The following is a 21359-nucleotide window of genomic DNA, read 5'->3' as shown; positions in this document are numbered from 1 at the left end:
TATATGTATTTAAACTGTACTTACTCGAAATTTATTTAATTTCAGTCGCACCTGAAGCTGAACTCGATGCCCAGCTTAAGGATACACTGGTGCTACAGGCTGGTGCACGAATGAAACTTCATGCCAAAATTAAGGGTCGCCCGTTTCCAAGGGTTACATGGGCAAAGATGAATACCAACATCAAGAACAGACAAGGAATCGTCATCAAAGTCACAGACAATGACACGATGGTCTATGTTGAAAGAGTAAATAGATATGATGCAGGAAAATACATTCTTAACCTTGAAAGCATCAGCGGGATGAAGATGTACACAGTTGTTGTCAAGGTTCTTGGTAAGTTAATTTAGAATATTCTTAATTAATAATCATGAGTATTGTTATTGAAATAAATAAAAATATAATAAAAAATCATGTTATTTACTACACTACAGATACACCTGGGCCACCACTTAATCTGATGGTGAAAGAGACATCAAAGGACAGTGCATCTATCTTCTGGGATGAACCACTAATTGATGGTGGAAGTGAGATTTTAGGTTACATTGTAGAAAAACGTGACGCAGAGAGAAAGGCGTGGTCCAACGTTTCAAGCAGCTGTAACAAAACGTCTTTTAAGGTTGAAGGTTTGGAGGCTGGTAGATTTTACTACTTCAGAGTATTGGCTCATAATAAGTATGGTACTGGTGAGCCTGGTGAAACAACAGATGCTGCCAGAGCCTCTGGTAAGTCAGGATTTTTGGAAATATATATTTTTAAGCTCAACTCTTCATTGGTGTGTAGTACCAGAATGAGATGGCTATAATGAACTTAAATTAACTTTCCATTTTTCAGAACAACCTGGACCAGTCTTGGACTTCAAGCCTTTGCTAGTAACCAGAGATTCATGCACTCTTTCTTGGAAGAAACCCATTAGTGATGGTGGTAGTCGAATTACTGCATATGTCCTTGAGGTTCTTAATGGTGAAGACAAGTGGAAGGAGCTTCTAAGATCAAAGAACATGCAATATAGTGCCAAAGATCTTATTGAAGGAAGGGAATACAAATATAGAGTAATGGCAACTAATGATGCAGGTGATGGTCCAGCAAAAGAACTCTCCATTGTGGCAAAGGATGTACTTGGTGAGTGTTTATTCACTGGTATGCATTATGATGTATTAAGCGTTATTGTTATTTTGCCCTCTAACTGATTTATTTTATTCTGTGTTGCAGTTCCTCCCAGCTGTGATTTACGAGATTTGCCAAACTTGAACTACATTGCAAAGGAGGGAAGCACTGTCCGCCTCAAGATTCCAATCATTGGCAAACCCGTCCCAACTGTCTCATGGAAGAAGGGCGAGGATGAAAATCTGACAGACACCGGAAGAGTGTGTGCTGAATCAACAGCTGTTAACACAACTTTACTGATTCGGGATTGCCAGAGGAGTGATGGAGGAAAATATACAATCACTCTTCGTAATAGTGCTGGTTCAAAAGAGTCTGCTATCTTTGTAAGAGTCGTTGGCAAACCAGGAATCTGTTTGGGACCCATCAAGTTTAAGGAAGTGACTGCTGATGGAGCTACCCTGAAGTGGGGTGCTCCTAAAGATGACGGCGGTTCAGAAGTCACCAACTACATTCTAGAGAAACGGGATTCTGTTACCAATATGTGGGTAACTGTTTCCTCAGCAGTGGACACCACCATGTTCAGAGTGTCTGGTCTCCATGAGGGAACAGAGTATATCTTCAGAGTTTCAGCAGAAAACAAGTATGGAGTTGGCGAGGGTCTTAAATCAGAACCTGTGGTTGCCAAACATCCATTCAGTAAGTTCACTTCTTTTACTTCTTCTCTTTAAAACTATTCATCACTGTAGTCTGATGTTATTTTCTAATGATATTATTTCCCATTAGACGTTCCAGATGCACCGCCTCCACCACAAATCATGAGCATGCGTCATGAATCAGCAACCCTGGCTTGGTCTGATCCAAGAAAAACTGGTGGTTCACCAATCACAGGTAAATGGAAAAGATATGTATGCACATTATAAAAACTATTTTGTATTTAACACATTTTGTATTTAATACTACAATATAATATAATATATAATGTAATACTGTTTTGCTTTTAGGCTACCATGTTGAATTCAAGGAAAGAAACAGCATGTTATGGAAAAGAGCTAATCCAGCCCCAATAAAAATGAGAGATTATAAAGTAAAAGGTTTAACTGAGGGTCTAGAGTATGAGTTTAGAGTAATGGCTATAAATTTGGCTGGTGTTGGTAAGCCAAGTCCTCCAACTGAGCCAATGGTCGCTTTGGATCCTATTGGTAAGTAAACTCAGATTTAAATAGTTAAATACACTCTATAAAGCTTCTCTATATAAATACTAGATTTGTAACAACTGTTTTGTCTGGTTTAGATGCTCCTGGCAAACCTGATGTCATCAGCATCACAAGGAGCACTGTCACACTTCAATGGACTGAACCTCAGTATGATGGCGGCCACAGGCTTACAGGCTACATTGTTGAGAGACGTGACCTTCCTGCCAAGGTCTGGGTGAAAGCCAACCCTGTTAATGTTGTGGAGTGTGCATACACAGTAACGAATATGCAAGAGGGCTGCAAGTTTGAGTTCAGAATCAGAGCCAAGAACGCAGCTGGAGCCATAAGCCCACCATCTGAACAAACTGACACCCTTATGTGCATGGATGAATATGGTAATACAAATCAAATTTATGAATTTTGTATATATTTGTTTTAATCAACAAACATTAAAGATAACTAAAAACTCTTTTGTAATTTCTTCAACCCACAGCGGCACCAACCATTATCATCGATTCCACAGTAAAGGAAGGGCTTACAGTCAGAGCTGGAGAAACAATTATTATTACAGCAACAAGTATTCTGGGCAAACCTGCACCTACCTCAGTCTGGTCAAAGGGAGGAAAGTACTTCAAGCCATCAGATGTGTGCCAGATTGAAACGACTCCTACTTCTTCTACTCTGTTCATCAAATACGCTAGCAGGAAGAATTCAGGAGAGTACACCATTACAGCAAGCAATCCATTCGGTGTCAAAGAAGAGACTGTGAATGTAAAAGTTCTGGATGTTCCTGGACCACCAGGACCAATTGTAACAAGTGGAGTCTCATCAGAAAAGGTCACGTTAACCTGGACACCACCTACAGAAGATGGTGGATCTCCAATTGCATATTATGTTTTAGAGAAGAGGGAAACAAGCCGTCTTCTTTGGACAATCCTTGCAGAAAAGGTTCTTGACTGCCATTTCGTGGCAAATAAACTAATCCAAGGAAATGAATATGTATTCCGTGTCTCAGCTGTCAACAACACTGGTACTGGAGATTATGCAACTTCAGATCCAGCCAAGATGGTGGATAATTATGGTAAGTAGTGTTAAAAGCTTAACATTTTTGCTCTTGGACATGACATTAATCCAGGTTTGTCCATTCTAAACTAAAACATTGGTCCTTATAGGTCCACCAGGCCCACCATCAAGACCAGAAGTAGAAAATGTTGGAGCCAAGACTGCTACAGTTACATGGAAGAGACCAGCTGAGGATGGAGGCAGTGATATCACAGGTTACATGGTTGAGAAAAAGGAAAAGAAAGGCATGAGATGGGTAAGAGCGTCCAAGCAAACAGTACCTGACCTTCAACTGGAGGTACAAGGTCTAATCGAAGGAATGGAATATCAGTTCAGAGTAACTGCTGAAAACAAGGCCGGCTTTGGTGAACCCAGCGAACCATCTCAACATGTTACAACGAAGGTCATGGCAGGTATGTAAAACCTTTTTGTCAAATTATGTATTAAGTGTAATTAAGACTCTTTTATTCTAAACAAATACGCTTAAGAAATGATTAATCATCAGCAATTATACTACCAGTTGCACTAAAAGCACAAGTCATGACAACAAGCTTCAGGTTTCTGAGCTTGGCATATTATGGTCAAATAGTTAGATCAGATCTTAGGCTACAATCAGAATGTGACAGGGTAAGGCTTATGGTTAACCAATCAAAGCTGACCAAAAATCAACCAACCAAGCTCTTTCAATATCCTCCTGGAATATAGATACTTTATTACATTATTAAGATCTGCCAGCTGAAATGGCATATCTTAATCTTTATCTAATTTTCCTTATACATTTTTATTCCATTTAGATGTACCTGGACCTCCGATCAACCCAAGAGTAACTGATACAACAAAAACCACAGCAGAATTGCACTGGGGCAAGCCTCTTGACGATGGCGGCATGTCTGTTACAGGGTATATTATTGAGCACAACAAGGATGGAGAAGAGGCATGGGTGAAGGACACCCCCACACCTTTGACGATCAGTGAATTTGTTGTTCCAGGCCTAGTGACCGGAGCAAAGTATCATTTTAGAATCAGTGCCGTGAATGCTATGGGAATAGGCAAACCAGCACAAACAGCAGAACTTGTCGAAATAGTTGAGCGTGAAGAAATACCCGACCTGGAACTTGATGTGGAATTGAGAAGAACACTAGTGGTCAGAGCTGGAAACTCTATTCGCATATTTGTTCCAATTAAAGGCCGCCCAACTCCAAAAGTGACTTGGACAAAGGATGAGTCTGCGCTTAGAACTCGTGCATTCATTGACAATACAGAGTCTTACACTCTTTTAGTTATCCCTGATTGCAACAGATATGATGCTGGAAAGTATGACTTGACATTAGAGAATGCTGCTGGGAAAAAGTCTGCCTTTGTCAATGTTAAAGTTTTGGATTCCCCTGGGCCTCCTATCAATCTTAAACCAAAAGCTATTGACAAAGAAAGCATCACATTACAGTGGGAAATGCCTCTTATCGATGGTGGTGCAAAGATTACTAATTATATTATCGAAAAACGAGAAGCCACTCGTAAGGCATATGCTGCTGTGACAACAAAATGTGAAGCATGTTCATTAACAGTTACAAATCTGTCAGAGGGTTCCGAGTATTACTTCAGAGTATACGCTGAAAATGAATTTGGAATTGGCGAAGCAGCTGAAACCTCAGATCCCATCAGAGCATCTCAAGCACCAACTCCCCCCAACACAGTCACAATTACTGATGTCACTAAAAACTCAGTAAGTCTTGCATGGACCAAACCGAAACACGATGGTGGAAGCAGAATTACTGGGTACGTTATCGAGGCTCAGAAAAAGGGAACAGACCAGTGGACTCATGTGAACACAGTGAAATCTCTCAACTTTACGGTAAAGAATCTGAATGAAAATGAGGAGTACATATTCGGTATAATGGCCGTAAATCTATCTGGTAGAAGCAAACATCGTGTAAGCAAGCCTGTTGTTATACGAGAACAAAGCACAGAACCAGAATTTGACCTCCGTGGCATCTGTCAGAAGACAATCATTGCAAAGGCTGGAGGTGACATTAAAGTGGAGATCCCTGTGACTGGGCGTCCTAAACCAACAGTTACCTGGCAGAAAGATAATCACGCTCTTAAGCTGACACAACGAACAATGCTGGAAAATACCTCTGTCTCATCTATCTTAACCATAAACGAATGTTTGAGAAGTGACAGTGGAGTGTATACTATAACAGGAAAGAACATAGTTGGATCAGTTTCTGACAACATCATTATCAAAGTACATGATGTTCCCGGACCACCAAAGGGACCGATTAAATTGGACAAAATATCTCGTACATCCATTGAGTTTTCATGGGGCTCACCTGAAAATGATGGCGGTGTACCAATCAATAACTATAGCGTTGAAATCAAAGAAACAACCAGTCAAACGTGGGTAGAACTGTCTTCAATGATCATCCGAACAACATTTAAAGCAACTCGCCTAACCACAGGGGTGGAGTACCAATTCCGTGTAAGAGCCAAAAACAGATATGGTGCAGGACCTCCAATTACATCAGAGGCTGTAGTTGCTGCATATCCATTTAAGGCACCTGGACCACCAGGAACTCCCAAGGTTGTCGCCTTCACCAAGGACACAATGACAGTTGGGTGGAATGAACCAGTTAATGACGGCGGAAGTGAAGTTATTGGATATCATGTTGAACGGAAGGACAGAAGTAGCATCGTCTGGCACAGAATTAGTAAAACTCTTGTCATCGGAAACCAATTCAAAACAACTGGATTGGATCCTGGCACTGCATATGAATTCCGTGTGTTCGCTGAAAATATAGCTGGAATTGGAAAACCAAGCAAGGCATCTGAACCAATACTTGCTCTTGATCCAGTAGATCCACCTGGTCAGCCTGTACCAGTAGCTGTGTCCAAAAATGCAATCACTATTCAGTGGACAAAGCCAGAATATGATGGTGGGTTCAAAATTACAGGCTACATCGTGGAAAAACGAGACTTACCAGCTGGACGTTGGATAAGAGCGAACTTCACAAATATTATTGAAACTACCTTTACTGTTAGTGGTCTAACTACAAATGAATCGTATGAATTCAGAGTGCTTGCAAGAAATTCAGCCGGCGCTGTTAGCAATCCATCGGACCATTCTGATCCAGTAATGTGTAAAGATGAAGTTGAAGAACCGAAAATTATGGTTGATGCTAAATTTAAAGATGTTGTGCTTATTAGAGCGGGAGACACCTTCAAACTTGAGGCTGATGTTGCAGGTCGGCCACTACCAACCATGGCTTGGACCAAGGATGAGAAGGACGTTGAAAATACGGCTAAGTTACAGATAAAAATGACAGACCTTACTACTACTTTAGTCAACAAGGACTCTCTCAGAAAAGATGGAGGTAAATTCATTCTTACAGCAACCAATGTGGGTGGACTGGCTAAACACGTGTTCAATGTTAAGGTCCTTGACAGACCAGGACCACCTGGAGGTCCTCTTAAAGTTTCTGATCTAACAGCAGAGAAATGTGTGCTTACATGGAGTCCACCTGACGATGATGGTGGGGCTGCAATTGAACATTATGTCATTGAAAAACGGGAGTCAAGCAGACTTGCTTGGACGAATGTGGCCACAGGCTTGCAAGTAACCAAGTTCCAAGTGACAAAACTGCTGAAAGGAAATGAATACATTTTCAGAGTAATGGCTGTTAATAAATATGGAGTTGGGGAGCCCCTTGAGTCAGAGCCAAAGATTGCAGAAAACCCTTACGTTCCACCTGATCCCCCACAAACCCCTCAGATTACAGCAGTTACCAAAGATTCAATGGTGCTTTGCTGGGGAGCTCCTGCTAATGATGGTGGAAGTGAAATCACCAACTACATTATCGAGAGAAGAGACAGGATTGGTTTGCGCTGGGTCAAATGCAACAAAAAGAAGGTCACTGATTTGCAATTCAAGGCTACCGGACTTGTTCCAGGACATGAATATGAATTCAGAGTATTTGCAGAGAATGCAGCTGGAGTCAGTGCACCGAGTCCCTCGAGTCCCTATACAAAAGCTACAGACGCTCTGTTTAAACCTGGCTCACCTGGCAACCCAAGAATCTTGGACACGACAAGTTCCTCCATTACAATTGCATGGAATAAACCGCTTTATGATGGTGGCTCAGAAATCACGGGATATATCGTTGAGACCTGTGTACCAGGCACTGAAGAGGAGGAATGGACAATTGTTTCTCCTAAAGAAGGACTGAAAGGAACATCATTTACAATAACAAATCTTAAGGAAAATCAAGAATACAAAATCAATATCTCAGCTGTCAACAGTGAAGGTGTTGGAGAAGCTGCATCTGTTCCTGGTTCACCAAAGGCTGAAGAACGACTTTTACCACCAGAAATTGACCTTGATGCTGATCTCCGTAAGGTTGTGAACATCAGAGCCTGTAACACATTAAGACTCTTCGTGCCAATTCGAGGAAGACCAACTCCAGAGGTCAAATGGTCAAGAGAGAACGATGAACCATTGGACAGAGCTACTATTGAAAGCACGTCATCTTTCACATCTCTAGTCGTGGGAAATGTGAATAGATTTGATAGCGGTAAATATAATCTAACTGTTGAAAACAGCTCAGGAAGCAAGACAGTTTCTGTAACTGTTAGAGTTCTAGACACACCCGGAGCACCACAAAATCTCCAAATCAGCAAAGTTACCAGAGACTCTGTCTCACTGATATGGGATCCTCCACTAAATGATGGAGGCACAAATGTTAAGAACTATGTTGTAGAGAAGCGTGAGGCAACAAGAAAGGCCTATGCTACAGTCAATGCTAATTGTCACAAAACTACATGGACTATTGAGCAACTTCAGGAAGGATGCAATTACTACTTCAGAGTTCTGGCAGAAAATATGTATGGCATCGGCCTACCTATTGAAACCCCTGAATCAGTCAAAGTGTCAGAGAAACCGCTTCCACCAGGAAAGATTACACTCCAAGACGTTACAAAAACGAGTGTTTCACTTTCATGGGAGAAGCCTGAACACGATGGAGGCAGTAGAGTCGTTGCATATGTTGTGGAGATGCTAAGTAAAGGCAGTGAGAAATGGACACAGTCTATGATCGTTAAAGTTCCAGAAGCAGTTATTACTGGGCTTACTCCTGGTGAGGAGTACATGTTCCGTGTTTCAGCAAGGAATGAAAAGGGCACCAGTGACCCACGACAAATTGGTGTTCCAGTGATTACTAAAGACCTTGTAATTGCTCCATCTGCTAAGCTGCTATTTTCAACGTTTAGTGTCCTTGCTGGAGAGGATTTGACGATAGATATTCCATATACTGCTCGTCCCAAAGCCACTGTTTCCTGGGTGAAGGATGATGCACCACTCAAACGTACCACAAGGGTTAATTTCTCTTCCACAGACACCAAGCTGAATCTTGTAATCAAAGAAGCATGTAGAGATGATGTCGGACAGTACAGCATAAAACTCTCTAACACCGCTGGGGAGACATCAGTGAACATTGGAGTAGTTGTTCTTGATAAACCAGGCCCACCACTTGGCCCAGTAAAAGTTGAGGAGGTAACATCTGACAGTGTCACTATTTCATGGAAACCACCAGAGTATGATGGAGGCTGCACCATTAAGAATTATATGGTGGAGAAAAGAGACACCTCGACTACAAACTGGGTGATTGTGGCAGCAAATCTAGCCAGAACCAAGGTCAAAGCTGGAAGACTTAAAACAGGAACTGAATATCAATTCAGAATCACTGCTGAGAACAGATATGGGAAGAGTCCTCTGCTTGTTTCTGAGTGTGTTGTGGCACAGTATCCATATAAGCTTCCGGGACCTCCTGGAACACCCTTCATTCACTCTTCAACTAAAGACAGCATGCTTGTGGTGTGGAATGAGCCAGTCATTGATGGCGGAAGCACAATTCTGGGGTACCATCTTGAACGTAAAGAAAGAAACAGCATCCTCTGGATTAAGCTCAATAAGAGCATAATTAAAGATACAACTTACAAGACCACAGGCCTTGAAGAAGGACTTGAATATGAATTCAGAGTCTATGCTGAAAACATTGTTGGTATCGGTAAGGCAAGCAAAATCTCAGAGGGCCATGTTGCTCGAGACCCTTGTGATCCACCTGGCACCCCTGAGGCAGTTAAAATCACACGAGATTCTATCACAATCACATGGACCAAGCCTGAGTATGACGGTGGAAGCAAAGTCACCGGCTATATTGTTGAAAAGAAGGAATTGCCCGAAGGACGCTGGATAAAGGCCAACTTTACCAATGTTATCGAGACAGAGTATACAGCAACAGGTATTGTAGAAGACCAAAAATATGAGTTCCGTGTCATTGCAAGAAATGCAGCTGCAGTTTTTAGTGGTCCTTCCTACAGCACTGGACCAATTACTGCAAAGGATGAGATTGAGCCACCTCGCATTAGCATTGATCCACAGTACACACAAACAATTGTGATAAATGCAGGGGAGACATTTAAGATTGATGCAGATGTTCACGGAAAACCACTACCAACAATTCACTGGATGAAAGGAGATCAAGAACTTGGTAACACCATACATCGTGTGATTAAAAACACTGATCGCTTTGCTTGTTTGTCTGTTAAAGAGGCCAAACTTGCTGATGGAGGCCAGTATACTTTGCTGCTAAGAAACCCAGGTGGTGAGAAAACTGTTAATGTAAATGTCAGAGTCCTGGATAAACCTAGTGCACCAGAGGGTCCCATCGTCATTACAGATGTTACCAGTGAACAGTGCTGCCTTTCTTGGAAACCTCCCAAATTGGATGGTGGAAGCAAGATTACTCACTATACTGTTGAACGAAGAGAGACAAGCAGACTTATTTGGACACTGGTTGATGCTAAAGTTCCAACGGAAACTATAAAAGTCACAAAACTTCTCGAGGGCAATGAATACATTTTCAGGGTTCAACCAGTGAATAAATATGGAGTTGGAGAAGCACTTCAGTCAGACCCAGTTCTTATTAAGGATCCATTTATGCTTCCAGACTCTCCAAAAGGACTTGAAGTCTCCAATGTCAAGAAAGACTCAATGGTATTGAGTTGGGAGGCACCTACAAGTAATGGTGGTACTCCTATTATTGGATACATTATTGAGAAACATGACAAGGAGGGTGTAAGATGGATCAGATGCAACAGACAAGTTGTCACTGACCTTAGCTTTAAAGTTACAGGACTACTCGAAGGACATCTCTATGAATTCAGAGTTGCAGCTGAAAATGCTGTTGGAGCTGGAGAGCCAAGCTCAGCAACGGTATACTATAAGGCTCAGGATCCTGTATTCAAGCCAGGGGCACCACATAATCCTAAAGTGATTGACACAACCAAATCATCTGTGTCACTCGCATGGGGAAAACCTATTTATGATGGTGGGTGTGAAATCCAAGGATATATTGTAGAGTTGTGTGAGGTAAAAGCTCCAGCAGCAGAAGTAAAACCCGCTCAAGAGGGCGAAGCAGCAGCAGACGTCACAGTCGCTGAAGAATGGACAATGTGCACCCCACCAACCGGTGTTAAATTAACATCCTTTATTGTGGAAAAACTGAAAGAAAAACAGGAATACAAATTCAGGGTTTGTGCAATCAACAAGGTGGGTGTTGGTGAGCATGCAGATGTTGCTGGCCACATCCTTCCAGAGGACAAGACTGAAGAGCCAGATCTTGACATAGATTCTGAGTTCAGGAAGCTTGTCAATATTAAAGCTGGAGGATCTCTCCGAATTTTCATTTCCATCAAAGGACGTCCTGCGCCTCAGATTAAATGGGAGAAAGATGAATGCCCGATTAAAGAGACAGCTCAAGTTGAGGTTACAAGTAGTTACACTTCTCTTGTGATTGACAAAGTAAACAGAAATGATAGTGGAAAATACTGTGTAATTGCAGAAAACTCTTCTGGTGTAAAGTCTGCAACTATTAGCGTAAGGGTCCTTGACACACCCAGTGCTCCAGTTAATCTGAAGGTACAAGAAATCACAAGAGAGTCTGTCACACTGTCATGGGAACCTCCTACTCTGGATGGAGGAGCCAAGATAAAAAATTACATCGTTGAAAAACGTGAAACTACAAGAAAAACTTTCTCCGCTGTGGTGACAAATTGCCATAAATTGTCCTGGAAGATTGATCCACTTCAAGAGGGCTGCAGTTACTATTTCAGAGTTCTTGCAGAAAATGAGCATGGCATTGGATTACCTGCCGATATTACCGATCCTCTGAAAGTATCAGAAGTGCCTCAATGTCCTGGAAAATTAAGTGTTGTTGATGTAACGAAAACAAGTGTCTCTCTTGCCTGGGAAAGACCTGTTCATGATGGCGGCAGTAGAATCCTCCAGTACCTTGTTGAAATGCAAGTGAAAGGAAATGAGAAATGGTCTTGTTGTACAAATGTAAAAACACTAGAGGCTGTTATTAATAATCTGAACCCAGGTGAAGAGTACACTTTTAGAGTAATTGCTGTTAATGAGAAAGGAAAGAGTGACCCCAGAACACTTGCTGTACCAGTACAAGCAAAGGATCTAGTCATCGAACCAGATGTTAGACCTGCATTTACCAATTACAGTGTTCGTGTCGGAAAAGACCTACAGGTTGAAATTCCAGTGTCAGGACGCCCCAAACCAAAGGTCACATGGACAAAGGATGGCGCTTCACTTAAATTTACAACAAGAGTGAACATTTCTAATACACCACATAGCACAATTCTAAGTATCAAAGAAGCTGCCAGAGAGGATGGTGGCATGTACGGAATTAACGTTTCAAATGTGGTTGGACAAAAGGATGCAACTGTTGAAATCATCACTCTTGACAAACCAGGCCCACCATCTGGCCCCGTAAGATTTAATGAGGTAACAGTATCAAGTGTAACACTGTCATGGGACCCACCAAAGTACACTGGTGGTTGTCCAGTTTCAAACTACATTGTACAAAAGAGAGACACAACTACCACCACATGGGAAAATGTCTCTGTCTCTGTGGCAAGAACAACGCTAAAAGCTCTCAGACTAAAGACTGGTTCTGAGTATCAGTTCAGGATTATTGCTCAGAACAGGCTCGGCAAGAGTTTTGCATTAGATTCTTCAGCTGTTGTAGCTCAATACCCATACAGAGAACCCGGTCCACCTGGTACTCCATTCGTGTCATCCTTGTCAAGAGATCACATGGTTGTTGAGTGGCATGAACCAGTTTCAGATGGAGGCAGTACTGTTATTGGATATCATCTTGAAAGAAAAGAGAGAAACAGTATCCTTTGGACAAAAATTAACAAAACACTTATTCAAGACACAAAATTCAAAACCAGCCCACTGGAAGAAGGTATTGAATATGAGTTCAGGGTGTATGCTGAGAACATTGTTGGCATTGGTCGGTGCAGTAAAATCTCAGAGGGCTACATAGCCCGTGACCCATGTGATCCACCAGGCACTCCAGAAGCTATCCATGTCACCAAGGACTCAATAACAATCCAGTGGACAAAGCCAGAATATGACGGAGGAAGTGTAATAACTGGCTACACTGTTGAAAAACGTGATCTTCCAGAAGGACGCTGGACAAAAGCTAGTTTCACAAATGTCATTGAAACGCAATTTACTATTACTGGACTTACAGAGGGAGCCAAATATGACTTTAGAGTATATGCAAAGAATGCTGTTGGCACTATTAGCATACCATCTTTCAACAGTGGACCTATTGCTGCGCTGGATGAAGTTGAGCCGCCAAAGTTTTCAATTGATCCTGAATTTACCAAAACTCTTATTGTCAATGCTGGTGATACGTTCAAACTTGATGCAGATGTCCATGGCAAACCAGTACCAACAATTCAGTGGTTCAAGGGTGACAAGCAACTTGAAAACACTTTAAGATGTGAGATTAAGAACACTGAAACCAGAGCTATGATTGTAGTAAAGGATGCACTCAGACATGATTCTGGAGACTATAATCTTCATCTTAATAATGTTGCTGGTTCACAAACATTTTCATTCCAAGTAAAAGTAATGGATAAACCCAGTCAACCAGAAGGGCCTCTTAATGTCACAGGCGTATCAAGTGATAAATGCACACTGTCATGGCGTCCCCCACAACATGATGGTGGAAGCACAGTCACTCATTATATTATTGAAAGACGTGAAACAAGTCGCCTTGCTTGGGCTGTTGTCTCTAGTGACTGTAAAGCCACAACGTTGAAAGTAACAAACCTTCTTGAAGGCAATGAATATATCTTCCGTGTCATGGCTGTCAACAGCCACGGTGTTAGCGAGTCTATCACCTCGTCATCTGTATTAATTAAGAATCCTTTTGTACCCCCTGGATCACCACATATTTTGGAAGTGACCAACATTGCCCGGGATGCTATGACTGTGTGCTGGAGTGCACCAGAGGTTGATGGTGGAAGTCCCATTATTGGGTACATAATTGAAAAGAAAGATCGTTCTGGAATAAAGTGGACCAGGTGCAACAGACAGAAGGTGACGGATGTATGTTTCAGAGTGCAAGGTTTGATAGAGGATCATGAGTATGAGTTCAGAGTTTCAGCTGAAAATACAGCTGGAATTGGTGAACCTAGCTTACCAACATCATACTACAAGGCTTGTGATCCTAAATATAAACCTGGCCCACCCACAAATGCACATGTGATTGACACCACAAAGAGCTCAATTTCATTGGCATGGGGTAAACCCCTTAATGATGGTGGAAGTGCTATTCAAGGATACATTGTTGAGATATGCAAAGCTGAGGAGGATGCATGGACTATGTGCACTCCCCCAACTGGTTTGCGTGTCAATAAATTTGAAATCTCCAAACTAACCGAACAACAGGAATATAAGATTCAGATCTGTGCCATCAATAAACTCGGTGTGGGTGAGTCTGCAGTAATTCCTGGCACTGTCAAACCAGAGGACAAACTTGAAATTCCTGAAATTTATCTTGATTCAGAGCTAAGGAAAGGCATAGTTGTTCGTGCAGGAGGATCAGTAAGAATCAACGTGCCTTTCAAAGGAAGACCAGCGCCAGAAATTAAATGGACTAAGGATGAAGGAGAATTGTCAGAGAGGACAGTGATTGAAAAGGGTCTGAATTTTACACAGCTTTCGATTGACTCATGTGACAGAAGGGATTCTGGAAAATACACCGTTTCCCTTCAGAACAGCAGTGGCTCTGTGTCTGAATTTGTAGCCGTAAAAGTATTAGATACTCCAGGAGCTCCGCTCAACCTGGTGGTAAAAGATGTTAAAACAGACTCGATTACACTGGTCTGGGATCCACCACTTACTGATGGAGGTGCTAAAATAAAACATTACGTTGTTGATAAGCGTGAATCCACAAGAAAAGCGTATGCTAATGTCACAGCCAAGTGTAGCAAGACAACCTTTAAGGTGGAAAATCTTGCAGAAGGATCTATGTACTACTTCAGAGTTATGGCTGAAAACGAATATGGAATTGGTCTACCAGTTGAAACCAAGACTGCATCAAAGGCCTCTGAAGTTCCTCTGCCAGTTGACAAGGTCATGTTAACTGATGTTACAAAAGTCAGTGCATCTCTAGCCTGGGAGAAACCAGAGCATGATGGTGGAAGCAGAATTGCAGGCTACCTAATTGAAATGCAACCCAAGGGAACAGACAAGTGGGGTGTCGCAGCATCTGTCAAAACATGTGAAGGCACAGTTACTGGACTAACAGCAGGCCAAGAATATCTGTTCCGTCTTATTGCTTATAATGAGAAAGGAAAGAGTGAGCCGAAGCTCCTTGCTGCACCTGTTATTGCCAATGATTTAACAATTGAACCCAGCCTGAAAGTGCAGTTCAATACATACAGTGTCAAATCCGGTAATGATCTCAAACTGGAAATACCTGTATTTGGACGTCCAAAGCCAAAGGTAACTTGGATAAAAGATGGACAAGCTCTTAAAGTGACATCAAGAATCAGTACTTCAAACACACCTACATCAGCTATTATTCAGATTACTGAGGCCAATAAAGATGATTTTGGAAAGTATTCAATCACTGCAACAAACACTGCTGGAACGATCACAGAGGAGATTGGAATTATTATTCTTGATAAGCCTGGTCAGCCAACAGGTCCAATTAAAGTCAATGAAGTGACCAACAGCTCTGTCACAATCTCATGGGATCCTCCATCATACATTGGTGGCTGCCAGATAAAGCATTATATCGTTGAAAAGCGTGACACTACGACAACAACATGGGAAAGTGTAGCTGGATCAGTTGCCAGGACATCACTTAAAATAACAAAACTTAAAACCAGTGCTGAATACCAGTTTAGAGTCATTGCTGAAAACCGATATGGTAAAAGTGCAGCTTTGGAGTCCAAGGCTATTCTTGTTCAGTATCCATATAAACCTCCTGGACCACCTGGAACTCCATTTGTAAAGTCTGCCACTAAGGAACAAATGATAATTGAGTGGAATGAACCTGTTAATGATGGTGGAAGCTCAGTGATTGGATACCACCTGGAGAGCAAAGAACGAACAAGCATCCTATGGACAAAGCTGAACAAAACTCTCATTACTGATACCATGTTTAAGATATGTAATCTTGAGGAGGGCGCTGGTTATGAATACAGAGTCTATGCTGAGAACATTGTTGGTATCGGCAGAGCCAGCAAGGTTTCAGAGAGTTTTGTAGCCCGTGATCCATGTGATCCACCTGGTACTCCAGAAGCTATTGCTGTATCAAATAACCATATTTTAATAAAGTGGACAAAGCCTCAATATGATGGTGGCAGCAAAGTGACTGGATATATCGTTGAAAAGAGAGACTTGCCCCAAGGCCACTGGATGAGAGAAAACTTCACTAACATAATTGAGACTGAATATGACATTACTGGTTTAACAGCAGACCAACAGTATGAATTTAGAGTAATAGCAAGAAATGCTGCTGGTATTTTCAGTGAACCTTCTGAGACCACTGGACCAATTACTGCAAAAGATGAAATTGAACCTCCAACTGTTTCGATGGATCCTAAGTACAAGGATGTCATTGTTATAAATGCTGGAGAGAATTTAGTTCTTGATGCAGATATACATGGAAAACCCATTCCTGATGTCCAGTGGGTAAAAGAAGGAAAGGAAATATTTAGGACTCTACGGACTGAGATAAAAACAACCCAGAAGAGTGCCAGTATTACGATCAAAGACTGCAGAAGATTAGACAGTGGCCATTATGATCTTGTACTGAAGAACCCTGGTGGCACTAAAACAATTCCGATCACTGTGAGAGTTCTTGATACACCTGGTTCTCCTACTGGTCCACTACGGGTATTTGGTGTTATGTCTGATAGATGTACTTTGGCCTGGACTGAGCCTTCTCTGGATGGTGGTGCTAACATTTCTCACTACATTCTTGAAAAGAAAGAAACCAGCCGGTTGTCATGGACTCTGGTTGAATCTACCATTCAAGCTACCAGCTACAAAGTAACAAATCTTCTGCCTGGTGATGAATACATTTTCAGAGTTAAAGCTGTGAACAAATATGGAATTGGTGACCCGCTGGAGTCTGAGCCAGTAATTGCTTGCAATCCATATAAACCACCAAGTGCACCATCAGCACCAGAAGCAAGTAAAATAACCAAGGATTCAATCGTTCTTTCATGGAATGCCCCGGAAAGTGATGGTGGAACAGAAATTATTGGTTATCATCTGGAGAAACGGGACAAAGATGGAGTAAGATGGACCAAATGCAACAGACAAAAGCTAACTGACCTTCACTTTACCGTTACTGGTCTTTCTGAAGGACATTTCTATGAATTCCGTGTGGCTGCAGAAAATGCAGCTGGTGTGGGAGTACTAAGTGACTTATCCAACTTCTACAGAGCAATAAATGCACTGACTCCTCCCGGACCACCACATCATCCTAAAGTTACTGACACTTCGACCTCATCAGTCTCTCTGGCTTGGGGTAAACCGGCTTATAATGGTGGAGCATACATTAAAGGTTATGTTGTTGAGATGAAAGAGGTATCTGCAGAAGACTGGACCATATGTACACCTCCAGCAGGTTTACAAGCAACACGCCTGACAGTGGAGAACCTGAGAGAAAACGCAGAGTATAATTTCCGTGTGTGCGCCATTAATTCTGAAGGAGTTGGTGAACCTGCAGACGTCCATGGCTCAGTGATTGCAGTCGAAAGAATTGAAGCACCAGAGATTGAACTTGATGCTAACCTCAGGAAGGTCGTCTCCGTCCGGGCAGGTGGTTCACTTCGTCTTTTCGTCAGAATTAGAGGAAGACCTGAACCATCTGTGAAATGGGAGAAAGAAGAAGGTGCTTTAACTGACCGTGCACTGATTGAGTCCACAAGTTCATACACTATGTTGGTAATTGACAATGTCAATAGATTTGACAGCGGGAAATATGTCCTGACTCTTACGAATAAGAGTGCCGAAAAGTCAGCGTTTGTAAATGTCAGGGTGCTTGACTCACCAAGTGCACCACAGAACTTTGAGGTCAAGGAAGTTAAGAAGGATTCAGTGACACTCTACTGGGAGGCTCCTCTTACTGATGGTGGCGCGCACATAACCAATTACATCGTGGAAAAGCGGGAGTCTACAAGAAAAGCCTACACAACTGTCACCAGCAACTGCACACAAAATTTCTTTAAGATAGAAGACTTGCAGGAGGGAGGAATCTTCTACTTCAGAGTGTGTGCTATTAATGAGTATGGTATGGGTATAATGGCAGAAACTAAAAATCCTGTCAAAGTTGCCCAGGCTCCTATGCCCCCAGGAAAGATAACCCTTGTGGATGTTACCAAGAACTCTGTGACTCTCAGTTGGGTAAAACCGGCACATGATGGTGGCAGCAAAGTCATTTGCTATAACTTAGAGATGCAGCCAAAAGGCACTGACAAATGGGGTGTGAGCTGCACTGTGAAAGTTCCAGAGGCTACTGTAACAAACCTTACACCCGGAGAAACATACTCTTTTAGAGTAATTGCAATTAATGAAAAGGGCAAAAGTGAACCACAAGAACTTGGTGTCCCTGTCTGTGCTAAAGACATAGAGATAGAACCAACGATTAATCTCTTATTCAATACTTTCAGCGTAAATGCTGGAAAGGACCTTACAATTGAAATTCCTGTTAGAGGTAGGCCAAAGCCAGTGGTTTCATGGAAAAAGGATGACCTTCCTCTTAAGCAAACATCATCTCTGACATTAATAAATACTGTGGTATCAAGCAAGATTGCAATCAAAGAAGCTTCTACTGAGCATGTTGGAAAATATGAATTTACCTTATCCAACACAGCTGGCACAGTTTCCACAGATATAAATGTTGTGGTTCTTGACAAGCCAGGCCCACCAGCTGCGGTAAAGGTTGATGCTGTCACTGCTGACAGCGTCACACTATCATGGTCTCCACCTGAATATGATGGAGGATGCTCCATAAATAACTACATTGTTGAGAAAAGAGATACCAACACAACAGTATGGGAGATTGTTTCATCAAATGTTGCCAGGAACTCAATCAAGGTGCCCAGATTAACACACGGCTCTGAATACCAATTCCGTATATATGCAGTGAACCGCTACGGAAAGAGTAAATCTATTGACTCTCCAGGAATTACAGCGGAATATACATTCAAACAGCCCGGACCACCTTCTACCCCACGTGTGGCTTATGCCACTAAGTCATATATGATTGTGACATGGAATGAACCAGTCAATGATGGTGGTAGCACAGTTGTTGGATATCATTTGGAACGCAAGGAGAGAAGCAGCATTCTTTGGACGAAGGTGAACAGGGTTCTCATCAAAGATACTGAACTGAAAGTAACCGCCCTTGACGAGGGTATGTTCTATGAATACCGTGTATATGCTGAAAACATTGCTGGTATTGGTAAGGTCAGCAAAGTAAGCGAGGCTATAGCTGCAAGAGATCCTTGCGATCCTCCCGGCCAACCAGTGGTTACAAGCATTACTAGATCATCTGTATCTCTTTCTTGGAAAAAGCCTGAATATGATGGAGGGGCGAAGGTTACAGGCTACGTTGTAGAACGTAGAGATCTTCCAGATGGCCGCTGGATGAGATGCAATTTCACCAACATTGCTGAAACATACTTTGATGTTACTGGTCTTACCGAAGATCAGCAATATGATTTCCATGTCACTGCAAAGAATGCTGCTGGACTGTTCAGTGAGCCATCCGACAACACAGGCCCTGTTTTAGTTAAGGATGATGTAGATCCACCACGCATTATGATGGATGTCAAGTTTACAGATGTTGTGGTTGTGAAAGCTGGAGAAACCCTAAAGATTACTGCTGACATTGCTGGGCGACCACTACCAGTGGCTTCCTGGTCAAAAGATGGAAAAGATATTCAGATCCAAGCAAGAATTCAGATAACTTCAACTGATACAAGCACAATGGTAGTAGTGAAAGACACCAGAAGAAGTGATTCTGGACAGTATGCCCTAACACTACAAAATGCTGCTGGAACTGTAACAACACCAGTGAAATGTGTAATCCTTGATAAACCAGGACCCTCAGCAGGGCCATTGTCAGTCAGTGACTGTACAGCAGAAGACTGCACTTTGTCATGGGGGCCACCACAGGAAATTGGTGGTGCAGAAATCACACATTATGTTGTTCAGAGAAGAGAAACCAGCAGTTTGGCATGGACGACTGTAAATGGGGAGGTCAAAGCTAAAACATACAAGGTCACAAAACTCCTCAAAGGCAATGAATATATCTTCAGAGTTTTGGCTGTCAATAAGTTTGGACTTGGTGAGCCTCTTCAAAGTGAACTTGTCAAAGTCACTGATCCATTCACCTTTGCTTCAGCACCAACAAATGTCGAAATCACAGATGTGACCAGTGAAGAGATGACTCTTACTTGGGCTAAGCCTGCATTTGATGGAGGCAGTGAAATTTGTGGTTATGTGATAGAAAGACGTGAGAAATCAAGTCTTCGATGGGTCCGAGTAAACAAGGAGCTTATAAAAGACCTTACATCTGTAGTATCCAAACTAAGAAAAGGATGTGAATATGAATTTAGAGTATTTGCAGAAAATGCTGCAGGATTAAGTCCTCCCAGTGAACTATCTGCTTCAGCAGTGGCAAAGGATGCATTACTGGTGCCAGATGCACCAACTAAACCAAAAGTTTTGGATCACACTAAGAGCTCAGTTACAATCACCTGGAATAAGCCCCTGTCTGACGGTGGCGCTCAAGTTCTTGGATACTGTGTACAATACAAGAAAACTGCGGATGAGGAATGGGTTGTTGCCATCCAGATGACAAAGAGCACAGAGTACATTGTCTCTGGTCTCACAACTGATGCAGAATACGTCTTTGCAGTAAAAGCAATGAACAAAATAGGCTTGAGCGAACAATCTCCCATATCAGAGCCACAGGCAGCAGTAGACAGAAAAGAGGAACCAGTATTTGATGTTGACATTGAGATGAGGAAAACATTGATTGTCAAGCATGGCCATTCTTTTACTCTGACAGCACCATTTAAAGGAGTACCTGTGCCTTCAGTCACATGGCATAAGGAAAATGTAGATCTCAAATTAAGAGCTACAACGGAAACAACTGGAAAATACACATCCCTCACTATTGAGAAGGCAACAAGAAATGACTCTGGGCAATATACAGTTACACTTGATAATGGTTGTGGTACTGCATCGTTGCCAATGGTTGTCAAAGTTCTAGACTCCCCAGGACCACCAGTTAATGTGAAAATTCAGGATGTCACAAGAGACTCAGCCACAGTAACCTGGGAAGCTCCAGAAAACGATGGGGGTGATGCTGTTAAGGCTTACCATGTTGAAAAACGTGAAGCCAGCAAAAAGGCCTGGGTGTGTGTAACAAATAACTGTCACAATCTGACCTACAAGGTAGAAGACTTGGTAGAAGGTGCAATCTACTACTTTAGAGTCATCGCAGAGAATGAGTACGGTATGGGTGTACCTGCGGAAACTAAAGACGCAACTAAGATAACAGGTGAGTTCATCATCCATTTGACTTGTCAGAATTAGTG

The 21359-nt window shown here is 42.2% G+C and overlaps 1 protein-coding gene across 19 annotated transcripts in view; it reads left to right on the top strand.

The window, feature by feature from the left end:
- ttn.1 (titin, tandem duplicate 1) overlaps window positions 1–21359 on the top strand; it is a 138006-nt gene that overhangs the window by 90112 nt on the left and 26535 nt on the right. For all 19 annotated transcript variants that reach the window (XM_063006089.1, XM_063006086.1, XM_063006085.1 and 16 more), the window contains 10 exons: window positions 46–333; window positions 432–722; window positions 832–1119; window positions 1210–1800; window positions 1888–1992; window positions 2106–2303; window positions 2396–2692; window positions 2791–3378; window positions 3470–3772; window positions 4154–21322. In XM_063006089.1, the coding sequence (XP_062862159.1) occupies window positions 46–333; window positions 432–722; window positions 832–1119; window positions 1210–1800; window positions 1888–1992; window positions 2106–2303; window positions 2396–2692; window positions 2791–3378; window positions 3470–3772; window positions 4154–21322 (20118 nt within the window). The remainder of the gene's footprint in view (window positions 1–45; window positions 334–431; window positions 723–831; window positions 1120–1209; window positions 1801–1887; window positions 1993–2105; window positions 2304–2395; window positions 2693–2790; window positions 3379–3469; window positions 3773–4153; window positions 21323–21359) is intronic.

The sequence above is a fragment of the Trichomycterus rosablanca genome, chromosome 12, assembly GCF_030014385.1.
Source record: "Trichomycterus rosablanca isolate fTriRos1 chromosome 12, fTriRos1.hap1, whole genome shotgun sequence".
NCBI lineage: Eukaryota > Metazoa > Chordata > Actinopteri > Siluriformes > Trichomycteridae > Trichomycterus > Trichomycterus rosablanca.
The sequence above is the reverse complement of the archived record's forward strand: the minus strand, read 5'-3'. Positions and strand labels throughout refer to the sequence as shown.